The sequence below is a fragment of the Pelodiscus sinensis genome, chromosome 14, assembly GCF_049634645.1.
Source record: "Pelodiscus sinensis isolate JC-2024 chromosome 14, ASM4963464v1, whole genome shotgun sequence".
NCBI classification, from domain to species: Eukaryota; Metazoa; Chordata; order Testudines; family Trionychidae; genus Pelodiscus; species Pelodiscus sinensis.
Window position 1 is genome coordinate 30,152,176 of NC_134724.1, and position 17,503 is coordinate 30,169,678.

The 17,503-nt window shown below is 41.0% G+C and overlaps 1 protein-coding gene across 10 annotated transcripts in view; it reads left to right on the plus strand.

The window, feature by feature from the left end:
- The window catches only part of RNF111 (ring finger protein 111), an 82,756-nt gene that overhangs the window by 12,632 nt on the left and 52,621 nt on the right, over nt 1-17,503 (plus strand). For all 10 annotated transcript variants that reach the window (XR_012895795.1, XM_025189955.2, XM_075897333.1 and 7 more), the window contains 2 exons: nt 3,001-3,890; nt 7,541-7,667. Coding sequence is in view for 9 of the 10 variants with exons in the window: in XM_025189955.2 (XP_025045740.1) it covers nt 3,020-3,890; nt 7,541-7,667 (998 nt within the window). In the remaining variant the exon portion in view is untranslated. The remainder of the gene's footprint in view (nt 1-3,000; nt 3,891-7,540; nt 7,668-17,503) is intronic.

Below are 17,503 nucleotides of genomic sequence, written 5' to 3' on the forward strand. Positions count from 1 at the left end.
CTTATTATCTTCCAAGTGTTTGCAGATGATTTCCTTAATTACTTGCTCCATTATCTTTCCTGGCACAGAAGTTAAACTGACTAGTCTGTATTTTCCTGAGTTGTTCTTACTTCCCTTTTTTATAGATGGGCACTTTATTTGCCCCTTTCCAGTCCTCTGAAATCTCTCCTGTCTTCCATGATTTTCCAAAGATGATAGCTAAAGGCTCAGACACCTCCTCTCTCTGCTCCTTAAGTATTCTAGGATGTATTTCATCAGGCCCTGGTGACTGGCAGACATCTAACTTTTCTAGGTGATTTTTAACTTGTTCTTTATTTTATTTTATCTTCCAAGCCTACCCTCTTCCCACTAGCATTCACTATGTAAGGCATTCCTTCATCAGTTGTTTCAGTGAAGACTGAAACAGAAAAGTCATTAAGCATCTCTGCCATTTCCAAGTTTCCTGTTACTGTTTCTCCTCCTCACTGAGCAATGGGCCTACCCTGTCATTGATCTTCCCCTTGCTTCTGATATATTTATAGAAAGTCGTCTTGTTTCCCTTTATGCCTGTAGCTAGTTTGAGCTCATTTTGTGCTTTTGCGTTCTAATTTTGCCTCTGCATTCCTGTGCTGTTTGCCTATATTCATCCTTTGTCATTTGTCCTAGTTTCCACTTTTTATATGACTCCTTTTTTATTTTTAGCTCATGCAAGATCTGCTGGTTAAGCCACGGTGGTCTTTAGCCATATTGTCTATCTTTCCTACGCAGCAGAATAGCTTGCTTTTGAGCCCTTAATAATATCCCTTTGAAAAACTGCTAACTCTCTTCAATTGTTTTCCCCTCAGTCTTGCTTCCCATGGACCTTACCTACCAGCTCTGTGAGATTACCAAAATCTGCCTTCCTGAAATCCATTGACTCTAATTTGCTGATCTCCCTTCTACCATACCTTAGAATCATGAACTCTAAGGTCAGAGATGAGCTACTCACTTATGGCAAGGACCTGAACCTTTTGGGTGGCAATATCCCTTTAACTGTAGGAGTTGCTGATAGTGACAAGTGAAAGTTATTTATATATTTAAAATATAGGAATATATCTTTTTGCTTGAAAAACATGCATTATCCCTAAAAGTAGTCTAGTATGATGACCATGTTTTAGAAACCAATAAACAGTTTGTGCCTCTCGGTCACTAATACCTTGACAGCATGTTGAGTTACATGTCTAGTGTTGCAAGATATCTGTAATTCTTCCAAATGAATGATTTTTCAATTTAAACTTGACAGCTTGAGTTAATTCTTTGGTTAATGTTCTAATACTTTAAATAATATTGCCTCATTTTGTTGAGGGAAGAAGCAAGACATCTTTTTGCATAACAGTACTAGTCAAAATAGAGGACCTGACCTAACAAACTATTTCTGGTAGACCTTGCTGGACTGGGGGGGGGGGGGATTGTTTTATTCCAAATAGCTAGTGCAAACCTACAGATGGGAGGAATAGTAACTGCCCAGAATATACTGGCAGATTTGAGACTGACTTGCTGGAATAATTCCCTTTGTCATAACTCAACAACACTTCCTAAAGTTGGATTATTCATATCTTTTCACAAAACTATTTATGATTTAAATATAAATTTATAATTCTGTGCCACTTTTCAGTGTCCTATTTAATATTAAGATTATAAAAAAGTGCTTGTTAGAGTTTTAGGATGTCTTTAAAAGAACATTGAAATTAACAAGCTCTGAGCAGTGTGTAGACTATAACACTGAGAGCATCCAATGCTAAATCCTGTTCATTCAGTGGTTAAGCGAAAGAGAGTAATTGTCGAAAAGGAGAGGTTTTGCATTAGTTACATTTGAAGTATATCAAGACATTATTAAAATGGCTTGGCTTAGCTCAGAAATTCTGGTGTGATAGGAAACACTGCTGTATCTGTACTGGATGGTTATATCATTAGGCTCACTTGTTTCTGAGTTCCTTATTAGTGTCTGTTCTTCATCCCAGTGGTTCCCAACCTTTTTGATACTGGGGACCGGCAAACCCATTCACAAACTTTTGTTGGACTGGTAACATTTTATTTACATATTTTCATATTCACTATGCAAATGATAAATATGCAAATTAAATGTTACCATCCACCTAAAGCCCAGCCCCAACCTCTAAAGCCTCCCATCGTTCCACTACCCCCCAGTGCCAGCCACTGATCCAAGAGTCCCTTGCACCCAACACCCCCAGTGCCAGCTCCCACCCCTTAAAGTCCCCACACCAGACTTTCCCAGTACCAGCCTCCTGTTTCCAGAGCCCCAATGCACCCACCCCCCAGAGCCTCCCCTACTGCCAGCCCCCAATATTATTCCTGTTCCCAGAGGCCTCTGGTGCCTGCCCTGTTCCCCCCCACCCTCCCACCTAGTCCTGTGCTGTTGCCCATGTTGTGGCAGCTCTAGGAGCCAGGGCTGGGAATACAGCCCAGTGCCTCCCCTCCACTACGGCTGTTGGGAGAGGTATGTTCTGCCCTGTAGCCGGAGGTCTGCAGCCCAGCGGTTAGGAACCGCTGCTGTAGCCTATTGATCTAAATACATGGTGGATGCTGGGACATAAGTTGTTAGCTTATAGTGTAAAAGGTTCTTTGAGATCACCATCAGGTTGTGTCATAGAAAGCCCATTATGTCATCATTGTCCTGTCCTAATATTTTGGAATCACCGTTCTTTCACCTATTTATACACTGGTAAGGCTAATAGGAGTTTCATATAAAGCACCTGGACCAAAGGTAGAATAGATATTTTGGCTAACAATTTTAGGAACTGTCATCTGGAATAAAAACAAAACATGTTTCTAGCAGGAAAAAAGTATACAAAATAAACTTTTATTTTGGCATGTTCGTGTCAGCTTAGTAGAAGAAGCAAAATAGCTAGCGCATTCACATTAGCAACAAACAACTCTCATATTTTAATTGCAATCAATAGCCATTCAAGTGCAACATTAGGTTAATTTTTTTTCTTGATGCATGTCTGATTTTCTTTCCAGGCCTTCCTTGCAGTTTTCCATGTCTCAATGGACTCCTGAATGTAATATAGTCTATACTACAAAAGCGGATATGAAGAGTGAAGTTCCCTCTGATGCACCAAAGAGACAGGAGAGCCTGAAGGGGATCCTCTTGAACCCTGAGCCCATTGGGGCAGCCATAAGTTTCCCTGCAGAAGTTGAGATGATTGCCAGTAAAGTAGGGAATGAATTCTCTCACTTGTGTGGTGACTCTCAAAAGCAGGACATGAATGGCAATCATCCAGAACAAGACAAAGGTATTGGGGTGCGGAAAAAACGCAAGAGTCAGCAGGCTGGCCCTTCATATGCTCAAAACTGTGGTGGTAAAGAAAACCAGGGAATTTTAGGATTAAGACAACACCTAGAAACACAAAGTGAAGACAATGATTCTTCTTTTAGTGACTGTGTCTCTTCACCTTCATCTAGCCTACATTTTGGGGACTCTGATACAATCACATCTGATGAGGAAAAAGAAAGCCCTGTAAGACATACTCAGGCAGTGTTGAGTACAAGTAGAACTCATAGTGCAAGGTCACAAAAGTGGCCTCGTACTGAGACAGAATCTGTACCCGGACTATTAATGAAAAGACCGTGTTTTCATAGCAGTTCACTGAGAAGACTTCCATATAGAAAGAGGTTTGTGAAAACCAGTTCCTCACAGCGAACACAAAACCAAAAAGAACGAATTTTAATTCAGAGGAAAAAACGGGAGGTATTGGCTCGAAGAAAGTATGCTTTGCTACCCAGCTCTAGCAGTTCCAGTGAGAATGACCTCAGCAGTGACTCTTCCTCAAATTCTTCCACTGAAGGGGAGGAGGACTTATTTGTATCACCTGGTGACAACCACCAAAACAGTACAACTGTTCCCTCAGGTAAAAAGAAATTCGGGGGAGGGGGCTGTTTTGAATGAGTAATCTAGTTGGTTATTAATCTGTTCATTTTATGGTGTGTCTGTATGTGTGTGTATATATAGTAGGGAATGTTCAGAAGCAAGTAAATAGCTAATCGTGTAGTCGATAGAATTTCTATAGACTACATGATTAGTTAAGGGAGGAAGCCTCCAGGAGTTACCCTCTGCTGTGACTATGCGGTTTAAATGTAATAACAACTGGGCTGCCTGCTTGCATGGCTTTTACTATGTTTAAACTGCAGAGCTGCAGTGGGGGTAGCTCCTGGACTTGTGAGCTGGGGCTAAGCTAGATTTGCTCAGTCTCGGCTTGCGGTGGGTCCCAACAGGGAGCTGGGACCCTCCCCCCTGGACAGGGGCTGCTCTGTGGGATGCAAAGCGGCCTCTTTCTGCAGCGAGCCTGGACTTGCCGCGGACAGGCAGCACTGTGGAGATGGTGCTGAGGGGAACTGGCACTGGCTCCTGCTATGATACAGAGGCAGCAAGGAGAGCAGGTGGCAATGTGAGTAGTTGACTACTTGCATACATCACTAATACATAGTATGTGCATAGTTTTCCTTATCTTTTTGTGTAGACATTTCAAATGGTGCTCTTCTGTCAAAGGAAATACTCTTTCCTAAAGAAGCTATTACAGTTCTCATATTAAGAGATTTTAGTAGTTAATATTTATCTTAATAATGGTGCATCTTTGTTAAGTTGCAATAAACTAAATTGAGAGTTTTAAGTTTCTATAGAAACCTTAGCCCTAAATCCTCCTGCACTGGAATACAATAATGGTTCCCAGCTCACTGGTGGAGTGGATAAGAATCAGTGAGGTAAAAAAAAAAACCCCACGTTTGAAATTAAATGTAGATTTAAAAAAAAAGTACTTAAATTAGATAAGAAATTGACCACCTATGTTAAGGCCTAAGCTTCAATTATTAAAATCTTTTGAATTAAATACAAAATAGTATTGAACAGTTTCTATGTTTTTGCTGTTATTTTAAATAGCCGCATCACTGAACAGATGACAGTTACTTGCTAAACACCTGGAACCAGAATATGCTGAAGTACTAAAGCAGTAGCCTCTTCTGTATATGCTGAGATAATGAAAATGGAAAAAAAATTAGGGATATAAAATCCCAGTTAATCATCTAACCATTTAAAAATTAAGTTAATCTAACATTTAACTGGTTAGCCAATTAAGTGTAATCTCACTGCTCTAGTCCCCAATCCCAGCATGCTGTGGGCAGAGGTCTGCTCCCAGGGAACTGGGGAACTGTTTACCCATTCACATCCCTAATTTTAGTTTAGGTCATTCTCTTCAATGCCTAGTTCAGACTTGAGAAGCCAGTTTGCAGTTGAAAAAGCAGGAAATCTTCTTTCTCTTTTCTAACCTCTGAGTAAACGTAGGCATGAGAGGATGAGATCTTCATCTTCAGTATCTTTGAACTGCGTGACCAGAAACATTCAGTTCACTAGCTTCAGATAATAACATGATTCATTTTGACTTGAAGTTTCCCGGTAACCTCTTGTAACCCTCTAGAACATGGAGTTCTGCAAAATTAAAACTTCAGAAGACCAGGAAGTATAGTTCAAGTGCCCCCCTTCTCTCCCCACTGCAAAGGGAAGGTGCTACCTACCCTACATTCATACACTTGAAAAGCTATAGTGGCAGTGCAGCAGCCCATCGATACTGTAGACAATACACTATGAACTCTCTAGTTGATGTTGGTAGATCAGTATAGACCAGTGTTTCTTAAATATTTTAAGACTAAGGAACACCAAACAATATTTTTTTTGAGGAACACCAAGGATTTTTTGTTGAGCCGCCCCCACCCCCCAAAAAAAAGGGGATCGGGGGAAGTTGGGGGGAGGATGGGGGAAAGGGTCAGGGGAAAGTTATTGAGCAAAAAAAAGTTGCCTGCGCCTTTAAGGGTGGCCATTTTGAATTCTGTTCTGCGCGGCACACTTCTGACTGCCTCGCTGCACACCAGTGTGTCACAGAACACAGTTTAAGAAACACTGGTATAGACCACTCATAAGGCCAAGGTGCTGAATTATGCTTATGGAACTCCTACCCCATAGGACAGGAGGTGGGCACAGGTGCACTATTGTCTTATTCTTATCACCTGTTAGATAAGGTGTTAATCCCCATCAGTATGTAACTAAATAAATAAATTACCATAGTGGAGTATGTAAACTCAGTTTCCCTTTTCCAATTTACATGGTTTACTCATGGAAGGCAAAATTGTCATGGTAGTATTACCATTCAAGACAAAATCTATTCTGCAAACTGATGACAAGGGACCATATTACTTGCTTATCACAATGTCACTCTTGCAAAGTGAGTGTGAGAGCACAGCTCTGCAAAGCTGTCTTAATATTTTGAGCATTTCTCTTCAACTGGATGGGTAAAAATACAGTAATTCAGTATTTAGAAAATAAAAAAGCACCAGGAAATAGCTTTCCTTTTGGGCATGTTGACAAATATTGTTTACTGAAAAATATTGACAAGTGATTTTTTTTTGCACTGAATTGAAAGTTCACTTGTATGCCCCTGCAATCAGTGTTCCTATTATTCAGAAACTCTTATTTTAACTTCACAACACGCTAACATTTGAATGTAAATAGCAATGACTAAAGAAAGGAAAAATAGAGTGTTAATTCTCTGTTTACTTACAAGTTGTAGAAAACCTAATTCAATTAAAATAGTTTTAACTTGAATGAAATGTTCTCCCCAAATCTTTTTGGTCTTACTTTTTTTTGGAGGGGGTGGGACTTCAGGCAAGTTTCAAAATGCATTCATTCATCAAAACTGCAGATGAAGATTTGCACATTTAATATGTGTTTCCTCTAAAATACATAACCCACAGTCTCTTGCTCAAAAGCCTTGGTAAAGGGCTAGATTGTGTGTGTTTTTTTTTTAAAAAATGCTTGCAAGTTTCATGCAGGATCATTTTAAATGTTAGATCTAAGTTTGGCACTCTTCAGCTCTTTCTAATCTCCTTTTCTAGTTTGCCTTTTAAGTGGGCATTAAATGAAATAAAGTAGTACAGTGGACACTAAAATGTTTTAGATCATTGTGAGAGAAGCTTGCATATCTGCTTGCTGTCTGTCTGTGGCCATTGAACTTCATCTTGCGTCCACTGACTGTAGAGACATTCTGTTCAAGATTATCTTGTTATTTCTTACCCATTGCTTGAGCAATCTAAAATTGAAATATCTCAGTAAATTGAGCTGTGTTGCCTGATCATGGCTCATGAACCTAAAAAAGTAGTTGTTGAGGGTTCAGAGGGATAGTATTAAAGCAAGACTGCTTTTCTGAATAATTATTTTGAATCTGATTTGGTAAATGCTCTTGATTTGCTTGCATTACAGGTTTGTTACATTGTCTATATCAAATCCCTTTTACTTGCATATACATACTATAAAATTCATATGGACTTTAAGTGTTTTTAATATGTAAAGATAATAACTTATAAACAAAAAATTAATGCCATGAGTTCAGAAGGCTGGAGTAGACTACCTCTCAAGGTCCTTTTCAGACTCATGATTTTGTGAATTTTGCATGACAAAGGGAGTGTCAAATGTACATAATCCAAACTGTTTTTTTTCCCCTTCTTCCTGTTCCAGGAAGTATTGATGAAGATGTTGTTGTGATTGAAGCATCCTCTACTCCCCAGGTCACTGCCAATGAAGAAATCAATGTTACCTCAACAGACAGTGAAGTGGAAATTGTAACAGTTGGAGAAAGCTACCGGTGAGATTAGCCCCTATCTCCGTTGAGGTGGATTGGTTTATGTACTCTAAATATCTTTTTTAAAAGGAGGCTAAACTCTTAAAAATGTGAATATAAGTTTCAAAAGCTGCTTGTACTTTGTGTGCGTATTGTAAAGTCTTCACCAACGGCCTGAAATAAGTATGAAATAGTGATGTTCAGAATGTTTAGTATAGATGGAGGACATCCATACCAACATTTTTCTCATTTCCACTAGTGATCCTTTGTTTTAGGAAGACACTAGAAAGCTTCCACAAGAATTTTGTAGATCTGTTTCCTTGCAGAGTACTTGGTGAAATGCAAATTTTCCAGATTGAGAATCTGTCTTCCTACTAGAGCTAGACTTTTTTTGTTAGGCAACTTTGCTTGAAATGGAAAACTTGGCATGGGTATGTAGAGCCACTCGTTTCTCTTGATATACATGTTTGTTGTTGAGGATGTGCATGCAACTGGACATAATTTTACAAGTTTGTTACTTTTTATCAAAAATGATGACTGGTAAAATTAACAAATGGAGTTATGTAGACTCAGCCTTTAAGACCAGAAAGGACCATCATTATCGTCTAGTATGACGTACACATTGCAGGTCACATTGCAGGTTACCTCACCCACCTACACCTGTAATAAACCCATAACCTCTGGCTGAGTTACTGAAGTCCTTAAATCATGATTTAAAAGCTTGAGGTTACAGAGAATCCACCATGTACAATAATTTAAATCTGCAAGTGACTCATGTCACTGGAATATGATATGGAAGTGACTGGAATATTGGTATAAAAAGGGTACAGCTTGATCAGGAAAATTAGGCAGGGAGAAATATAAAAATAGTATACATTTAGACTGAAGTAGAGATGTAAATAGATGATGGACTTGTTAGTCTCTGGGTAAGGATAAAAGGGGTTAAAAACAAAGGTGGGGGAAGGGGGAGTCTACTAATCAGGTGGAGGAAGTGGATGAGGTTTTTTTTTTTTTTTTTTTTAAATTAACAAAATCATCCAAAACAAAGGAGTTGGTGGTGATGGAGGACTTGAACAATCCAGACATCTGTTAGGAAAACGACATAGGCAGAGCATACGTTCTACAAAACTTGTTGGATAATGGATTAGAGATTTTTTTTTTTAAATTTCAGAAGGTGGAGAAATCTATTAGGGGGAGGCTGTTCTAGATTTTATTTTAAAAATGGGGAGAAATGGGTTGAAAATTTGAAAGTGGAAGGCTGCTTGGGTGAAAGTGATCATAACACGGTAGGGTTCATGATTCTAAGGAATAGCCAGAGGGAGAATAGCAAAATAAAAGCAATGGATTTCAAGAAGGCAAACTTGAGCAAATTCAGGGAGCTGATAGATATGATCCCATAGGGGAAAGCAAGACCAAGAGGAAAAACAATTGAAGACCAACTATTCCACTGTGTAGAAAAGATAGGAAGTATGGGGAGAGACCACCCTGACTTAACCAGGAGATTTTGAATGACCTAAAATAAAAAAGGAGTCCTATAGAAAGTGGAAACTAGATCAAATTACAAAGGATGAATATAAACAAATAGCGCAAGTATGGTGGGGCAAAATTAGAAAGGTGAAGCCACAAAATGAGCTCAAACTAGCTGGAGAAATAAAGGCTAACAAGAAAACATTCTACAATATATTAGAAGCAAGACGTAGACCAATGGCATGGTACACCCATTACTGAATGAAGAGGGGGAAAAACAGTAACAGAAAATGTGGAAATGGCAGAGGTGCTTAATGTCTTTTTTTTTTGTTTTTTTTCACCATGAAGGTTTTTTTATGATTATTAGATGCTTAGCATAGCAAATGCTGGAGAAAATGAACAAGTTAAAATTACTTAGAACAGTTAGGTATCTTGAAGTCACCAGGGCCTGATGAAATTCATCTTCGAATACTCAAGAAGCTGACTGGGGAGATAGTTAACCATTAGCTATGGTCTTTGAAAAGTCATGGAAGATAGGAAAGATTCTAGAAGACTAGAAAAGGGCAAACTACAGGCCAGTTATCTTAACTTCTGTGCCAAGAAATGGAGAAAATTATTTGCATAACATCTGGAAGATGAGGTGATTAAAAACAGTCTGCATGGATTTGCAAAGAATGAATCATGTCATACCAACCTGATAGCTTTCTTTGCTAAGATAACAAGCCTTATGGATAAGGGTGAAGCGTAGACCTGGTATACCTAGACTTCATTAAAGCATTTAATACAGGTCTCACATTACCTTATCTATAAACTAGGGAAATACAACCTAGATGGGGCTACTCTACGGTGGGTGCCTAACGGGCTGGATAACTGATCCCAGAGAATAGATATCAGTGGTTCACAGTCATATTGAAAAGGCACAATAAGTGGACTCTGCAGGAACCAGTTCTGGTTGTATCCTGTTTAGGGGTGTAAAACCATTTGTAGTTGATTATCTGGTTAAACATGAGGTTAACCAATTAAGGGCGGGGGGCATTCCAGTCCCTGCCTGTGAACCCCCTCCCTCCGGTCCTACCGCGGACAGGGGCTGCTTCAGGCAACACCCAGAGCAGCCCCTGCCTCTGATGTGGCGATGGAGCAACCTCTTGCCCACAGCAGGTGAGAAGCTGCTCCTTCTCCATTGTTTAACAGGAACTGATAAGGGTGATGCTTACCCATTAACCTTTCACATATCTAGTTCTGTTCAGTATCTTAACCAGCAATTACATCGGGGTGGGGAAGCTCAGGCCGAGGGACTGGATGTGGTCCCCGGCTTCCCTGGATCCGACCCTGGAGCTCAGAGCCCCCTCACCAGCATTGCAGAGCCCCCACCGCAGGGCTGGAGCACACAAAAAAATCTTCTAAGCTGGGCCCCTCTAGACTCTGGTGGGTTTGGGTGATGGATTTTTTGTTTTGTTTTGTTTGTTGCTTCTCTCTCGTGTGGCCCCAGCTGATTTCCCCCACCCCCTTTTTGTGTGTGTGTGTGTGTGTGTGTGTGTGTGTGTGTGTGTGTGTGTGTGTGCGCGCGCGCGTCAGCAGCCTCTGACGCTTGCAAGCTGGGAAGTTGGAAGTGCTTCGGAGAATAGGATTATATTCAAAATGATCTGGGCAAACTGGAGAAATAGTAAATAGGATGAAATTCAATAAGGACAAATGGAAAGTACTCCACTTAGGAAGGAACAATAGGTCCCATATATAATACAGGAAATGACAGCCTAGGAAGGAGTACTATGGAAAGGGATATGTAGGTCATGGTGGATGACAAGCTAAATGAGTCAACAGCATAACATTGTTGCAAAAAAGCAAACATCATTTTGGGATGCATTAACAAGAGTGTTGTAAGCAAGACACAATTCTTTCACTCTACTAGGGATCATAGTATCATAGGACTGAAGGAGACATCAGGAGGTGGTCGAGTCCAATTCCCTACCCAAAGCAGGAACAATCATGTCAGCCAGGGCTTTGTCAAGCCAGGATTTTAAAAACCTTGAGGGATGGAGATTCTACCACCTTACGAGGCAACCCATTCCAGTGCTTCACCACTCTACTGGTGAAATAGTTTTTCTTAATATTCAACCTAGACGTGTCCACTGCATCCCTCTCTCGGTCCTCTTTGGAACTTCCCTTCAGGAAGTTGAAGGCTGCTATCAAATCCCCCCTCATTCTTCTCTTCTACAGACTAAACAAACCCAAATCCCTCAGTCTCTCCTCATAGGTCATGTGCTCCAGCCCCCTAATCATTTTGGTTGCCCTCTGCTGGACCCTCTCCAATGCATTCTGTAATGGATGGCCCAGAACTGCACACAGTATTCCAGGTGTGGCCTCACCAGTACCGAATAAGGGAGAATAATCACTTTTCTAGCTCTGCTGGCATTGCTTATCCTAATACACCCTACTATGCCATTAGCCTTCTTGGCTACAGGGGCACATTGACTCATATCCAGCTTCTTGTCCTTTTCAGCCCATGTCCTTTTCTACCAAACTGCTGCTTAGCCACTTGGCCCCCAGCTTGGGATTCTTCGGTCCCAAGTGTAGGACTTGGCACTTGTCCTTGCTGAACTTCAGCAGATTTATTTTGTCCCAATCCTCCAATTTGTCCAAGTCTCTCTGGGCCTTATCATTACCCTCCAATGTATCTACCTCTTCCCTCTAGCTTAGTGTCATCTGCAAGCTTGCTGAGGGTGCAATCCATCCCCTCATCCAGGTCATTAATAAAGATGTTGGAAAAAAAACTGGCCCCAGAACCGATGTCTGGGGCCCTCCACTGCATGCTGACCATCAACTAGACATGGAGCTGTTGATCACTACCCGTTGAGCCTGACAATCTAGCCTGCTTTCTATCTGCCTTACAGTCCCTTTGTCCAATCCATACTTCTTTGACTTGCTGGCAAGAATACTGTGGGAGACCGTATCAAAAGACAAGTCATATCACAGCCACTGATTTGCCCATGTCAACAGAGCCAGTTACCTTGTCAATCAGGTTGGTCAGGCAAGACTTGCTGTTGGTGATTCCATGTTGACTATTCCTGATCACCTTTCTCTTTGCCCTATACTTCGAAATGGATTCTTGAAATCCCCTCCATGATTTTTCAGAGGACTGAGGTGAGGCTGACCAGTCTGTAGTTCCTGGGATTATCCTTCTTCCCTTTTTTAAAGATGGGCACAACATTTGCCTTTTTCAGTTGTCCGGGACCTCCCCCAATTTTCAGGAGGTTTCAAAGATAGTGGCCAATGGCTCTGCAATAACATCTACCAACTCCCTCAGTACCTTTGGATGCATTAGTTCCAGCCCCAAGGATCTGTATATTTCCAACTTTTCTAAATAATTTTAACCTTTAATAATTGTTTCTGCACCGTGGGTTGCTCATCTCCTTCCTGTACTGTGTTGCCTAGTGCAGTAGCCTGGGAGCTGATCTTGTCTATAAAGACAGAAGCAAAGAAAGCATTGGGTACATCAACTTTTCCCACATCACCTGTCACTAGGTAACCTCCCTCATCCAACAAGAGGCCCACACCTTCCCTGACCACCTTCTTATTGTTAACATGCCTATAGAAACCTTTCTTATTTCCCTTCACATCCCTTGCTAGCTGCAATTCCAGTTGTGCTTTGCCTTCCTCGTTACTCCCCTGCATGTTCAAGCAATATATTTATGCTCCTTCCTAGTCATCTGTCCAAGTTTCCACTTTTTGTAAGCTTCCTTTTTGTGTTTAAGCTTACCAAGAATTTCACTGCGAAGCCAAGCTGGTCGCCTACCACATCTGCTTTTTTTACTGTGCATCGGGATGGTTTGTTTCTGTGTCTTTAATAAGGCTTCTTTAAAATACAGCCATCTCTCCTGGATTCCTTTCCCCTTCATGTTAGCATCCTTGGGGATCCTGCCCATCAGTTCTCTGAGGGATTCAAGTCTGCTTTCCTAAAGTCCAGGGTGTGTGTTTTGCTGCTCTCTTTTCTTCCTTTTGTCAGGATCCTGAAATAGATTGTCTCATGATGTAAAGTCCCATTTGATTGGATAACTGGTTAAATACATTGTTTAATATGTTAACCAATTAAAGAGGAGCATGGGTGGGATGATTTGCTTCAGCCTGGCTAGAGTGTGGGCCTCCCCCCCCCCCCACTTGCCACTGAACTATAGCAAGAGTGGGAGAAGGAGCCTCCTCGGGAGCCGATAGATGCAGGGAGCCATCTTAAAATCTGACTCCCCCATGTGTAACGGCTCCTGCCTCTCCCCCTCTCTCTCTCCCATGCTGCTGTCGCAGTATTAGGGATGTGAAAGTACAGGTTAACCAGTTAACCTGGGCATTACATGTAGAGCTTTCTTGCAGGAGGAATAATAGGTAGTTCGAATTAGGGCTTTTATTCGAACTACTGGCTCCCTGCCATGTGTAGCCATGGGCAGTTAGTCTGGACTAGTGAAATTTCAAAATGGCGACCGGACGGGAAGATGCAAATAAAGCCTGGGATATTTAAATCCCGGGCTTCATTTGCAACTTCGAATGCCTACATTAGCCTCCCCAGTTCGAACTAGGGGGCTAGTATAGACATACCCTCAGGCATCACCTCTATCAGGCAGCACCCTGGAAATGGTGCTGGGGGGAACAGGCTTTTAAGCTGGCTCCCCACAGCACTGGCCCCTCCCCTTCCATCTTGCTGCCTCTCATATTTGCTTATCTTGCTGCTTCAATCCCCGCTTGCACCATTTCCCTGCTGCATCCCTGCCCCCACCCCGAATGGTGACAGTGCTGTGGGGAGCCAACTTTTAAGCCAGCTCCCCTACCATTGCTCCTACTCCCCCCTCTGATGCCTTTCTGATAAGAGGAAGCAAGGGTAGGGGAAGTGACCAGTCAAATCACTATTTGACGATCCGATAAGCTTGTGCTTATCGGATAGTCGACTAGTCACTTACATCCCTACTCTGCACCAGTTCCAATTTGAGTTAATCTTTCTTAAACATGGGAGACGAGAACTGCAGTATTCCAGATGAGGTCTCACCAGTACCTTGTCTTCCCTGTCTCTATTGGAAATAGCTCATCTGATGAATCCTAGTCCTGCATTAGCCTTTTCTCTAGCTGCATCACATTGGCTGTTTATAGTCTCTCTCTGATGACTCAATACACCAGATCTTTGTACAGTAGTATCGAATGTGAATGATAAAATGATATTCCATCACAGTGATTTTGTTTGGAAAAACTGCATTCTAAACAAAAATCCTCTCCTCTTTGAACATGTTCCTTAGAACAGTAGTTAGTAACTAATTTGGAAGTGTGTGTGTTTTACAGAAATAGCTGGTAACAACCTCCGCTTCTATACATTTATTTTATAGGTCTCAAACATATTTGCTTCCGACATATAAAAAGATTATATCTGTGCACCAACAAGATTATATCCCTAATAGGCAACATAAGATAAGAAACACATAATGGCAGGAAAGAGGGGAGACCTAGGATAAATTAACTTTGTTTTTTGTACTTAGCCTGGCGAGTAGCTCTTTATCTTAACTTATTTTCTTTTTTAAATTCTAATTTTTCCTTTGGAGTGTGGTTTCTTGTTTGTTCTGCGTCCTTGCTTAATTTCTCAGTCTTCTACATTTTTAACCTTTTACCCACCATCGGTCCCCTTTAATGAACATTGTTAGTAGCTGTAGCAATATTTTTTAACTGTGCTTGGAAAGATATTTCAGATACCTCTTAAACTATCCCTTTAAGCTTTTTGTGTATTGCAGATAATATTTAAAGTGTTAAAATGAGCCTAGATTAATCTGATTGCATTTATAGAACATTAATTCAAGGCTTGATTAAAACTAGATGGGATTCTTTTATATATTCAGCTTTTTCTCTGCTCGGCATTATTAAGAAAAGGTTTATGTAATAGCCAAATCTCTTTCTCCCCTAAATACATGAATCCTGCTCCCATTGATGGCAATGGTAATCATGCCAATAGTAGCAAATCAGGTCAAAGGCTTCTTCCAATGCATTTTGATGAAACCTGCCAATAAGTTTCAGTTTTTATTGAATTTGCCAACTTCTTCAATATGCCATCTCCTGACAAATTTAATGTCACCGATTGGGGTGGCAAGTCTAAATTCTGTTTTACCATTTTACTACTCTCTTCAGTTGCTAGGCAAAGACCTCCTTCTAAAATAAAGCACTGTGTTCTTGTCCGCTTTCAGCTGAATACATGCATGTAATTTCTTTCTTCCTTTACTCTTCCATATCATTGTGTTTTATTATTGCAACACTGATCTTCAGCTCCAGGAATCAGTCATCTAATGACTGAGAGGTCCTCAACTCAGCTTTGAGCTTTAGATTCTTCCAGGCTATCATTAAATACCACAAAGCGTCCCCCCTACGAGTCAGCTATTCTTTTAGTGTGGTGAGATTATCTGAGTACTTCCTGTGCATACCAAAAGTCATGTGATGGAGTCAAGCACATCACAGAATTTCCAGAATTACAAATTCTGTTGCTATTCTCCTGATCAGAAGGTCCCATCAGAAGTCTTAAAATTCCAATTTAATTCAGAGTTTGTTTCAAACATTGTAAATAAACTGAACATTCTGAAGGTGGTGTTTACCACTATTTAGAATACTGTTCAGAGGAAAATAAGTGTCTTGTTCTCAGCTTCACATAATTCTCACATAGATGAAGCAAGCTACATTTTAAAAAAATTAGGAATGTGTTTTGGAATAAATAAAAAATCTAGGTCAAATCAGAATAAAACATGAACATACATTATATAGCACTCTAATTTATAATATCGTTTTTTCTATCGGATCTAGAATGTATTGAATGAGACTTGGTGTAAGGAATGGATAGTACTCAGACTCCACTCCTCCAGTTGGTTGTAGTGTAGTGTATGAGCGTGTCATCTTTGTTTCAGTAATGTGGATGCCTGTACATCTTAAGTACATGTGTGATTGTGTGACTGGGTTCTTTATAACTGAATGTCTTAATTCAGTAATCCCTGGTCTACAGTAAGGAGTTATTTTGAAATAATCCCCCTTTCAAAATAATAAGGGGAGCTTCCACACTACCAAGTCTGTTATTTCAAAATCTGTATTCCTGCTTTCCTTAGGGAATAAGCTTATTTTGGGGGTTATTATTTCAAAGTTAATTTCAAAATAATTTCCTATCGTAGCCATGCCCTGAGAGACGATGTTCAGTGTGACAAGCTATCTTAGCTTTATTTTTTTTAAATACTTCCTTTGAATTTTTTCAAAGAAGTCAAGGGATATTATATATGTCTACTGATAAAATTAATGGAAGGTATATCTAAACCCATGGTGTCCAACCAGTTCTGAACTAGCCACTTTCAATGGGCCAAATAGCCGCATGTGGCTAGTGACTAGTGTGTTGGACACCACGGATTTAAATCTGTCACCCTTTGGGTTTTAAATATCTTCATACAAACTTTCTGTTAGAACAGAGACCTGAAGACTCCCAGGCACTGCTGAAATTACTTCATGATATTTTTCTGAATAACCTGCTCTGGCTGGGAGGTTGAAGCTGCGGTGAGAGAGTTATGCTGGATGAGCCATAGGTAGGGGCTGCTCCGCTGGCCAGTCGGAGCAGCCCCTCCCTGCAGCAGTGGAGGTCATGCCAGGCCCACCACAAATCGGGGCTGCTCCGAGTGGGCCTCAGGGCTGGAGCAGCTCCTTGCCTGTGCTAGGCAGGGAGCTGTTTCAACAAAATATTTTGATCTGGAACAGAAATTCCACTAGTGACTAGGGACTAATCAGTTAGTTGACTAACTAGTTGACACACTTGACTAACTAGTTGTGCCCCTCCCTCCTTGCTGCCTCTATCAGAAAGAGGCAGCAGGGTGGAGGAGAAGAGGAGCGGGTACTGGGGGGAGAGAACAGGGGCGCAGCGGCTGCATTCCACCTTCGGGCTGAGGCTCTTGTACATTTCAAAGAGGAAGCACAGCACTTCTACCTTTGAAATGTAGCAACAGCTGGGAGGGCTCTTGCTACGTTTAAAAGCAGAAGCACCCTTATCCCAGAAACTTGGTGGGATAATACACGTGATTGGAATGTTTGTATAGAAGTGTACAGCTTGCTCAGGAAGGATAGACAGGGAAAAAAGGGAGGAGGTGTTGCCTTATACATTAAAAAAGAACACACTTGGAGTGAGGTGGAGATGGACGTAGGAGACGGAAGTGTTGAGAGTCTCTGGTTAGGCTAAAAGGGATTAAAAACAAAGGTGATGGCATGCTAGGAGTCTACTACAGGCCACCTACCCAGGTGGAAGAAGTGGATGAGGCTTTTTTTAAACAACTAACAAAATCATCCAAAGCCCAAGATTTGGTGGTGATGGGGGACTTCAACTATCCAGATATATGTTGGGACAATAACACTGC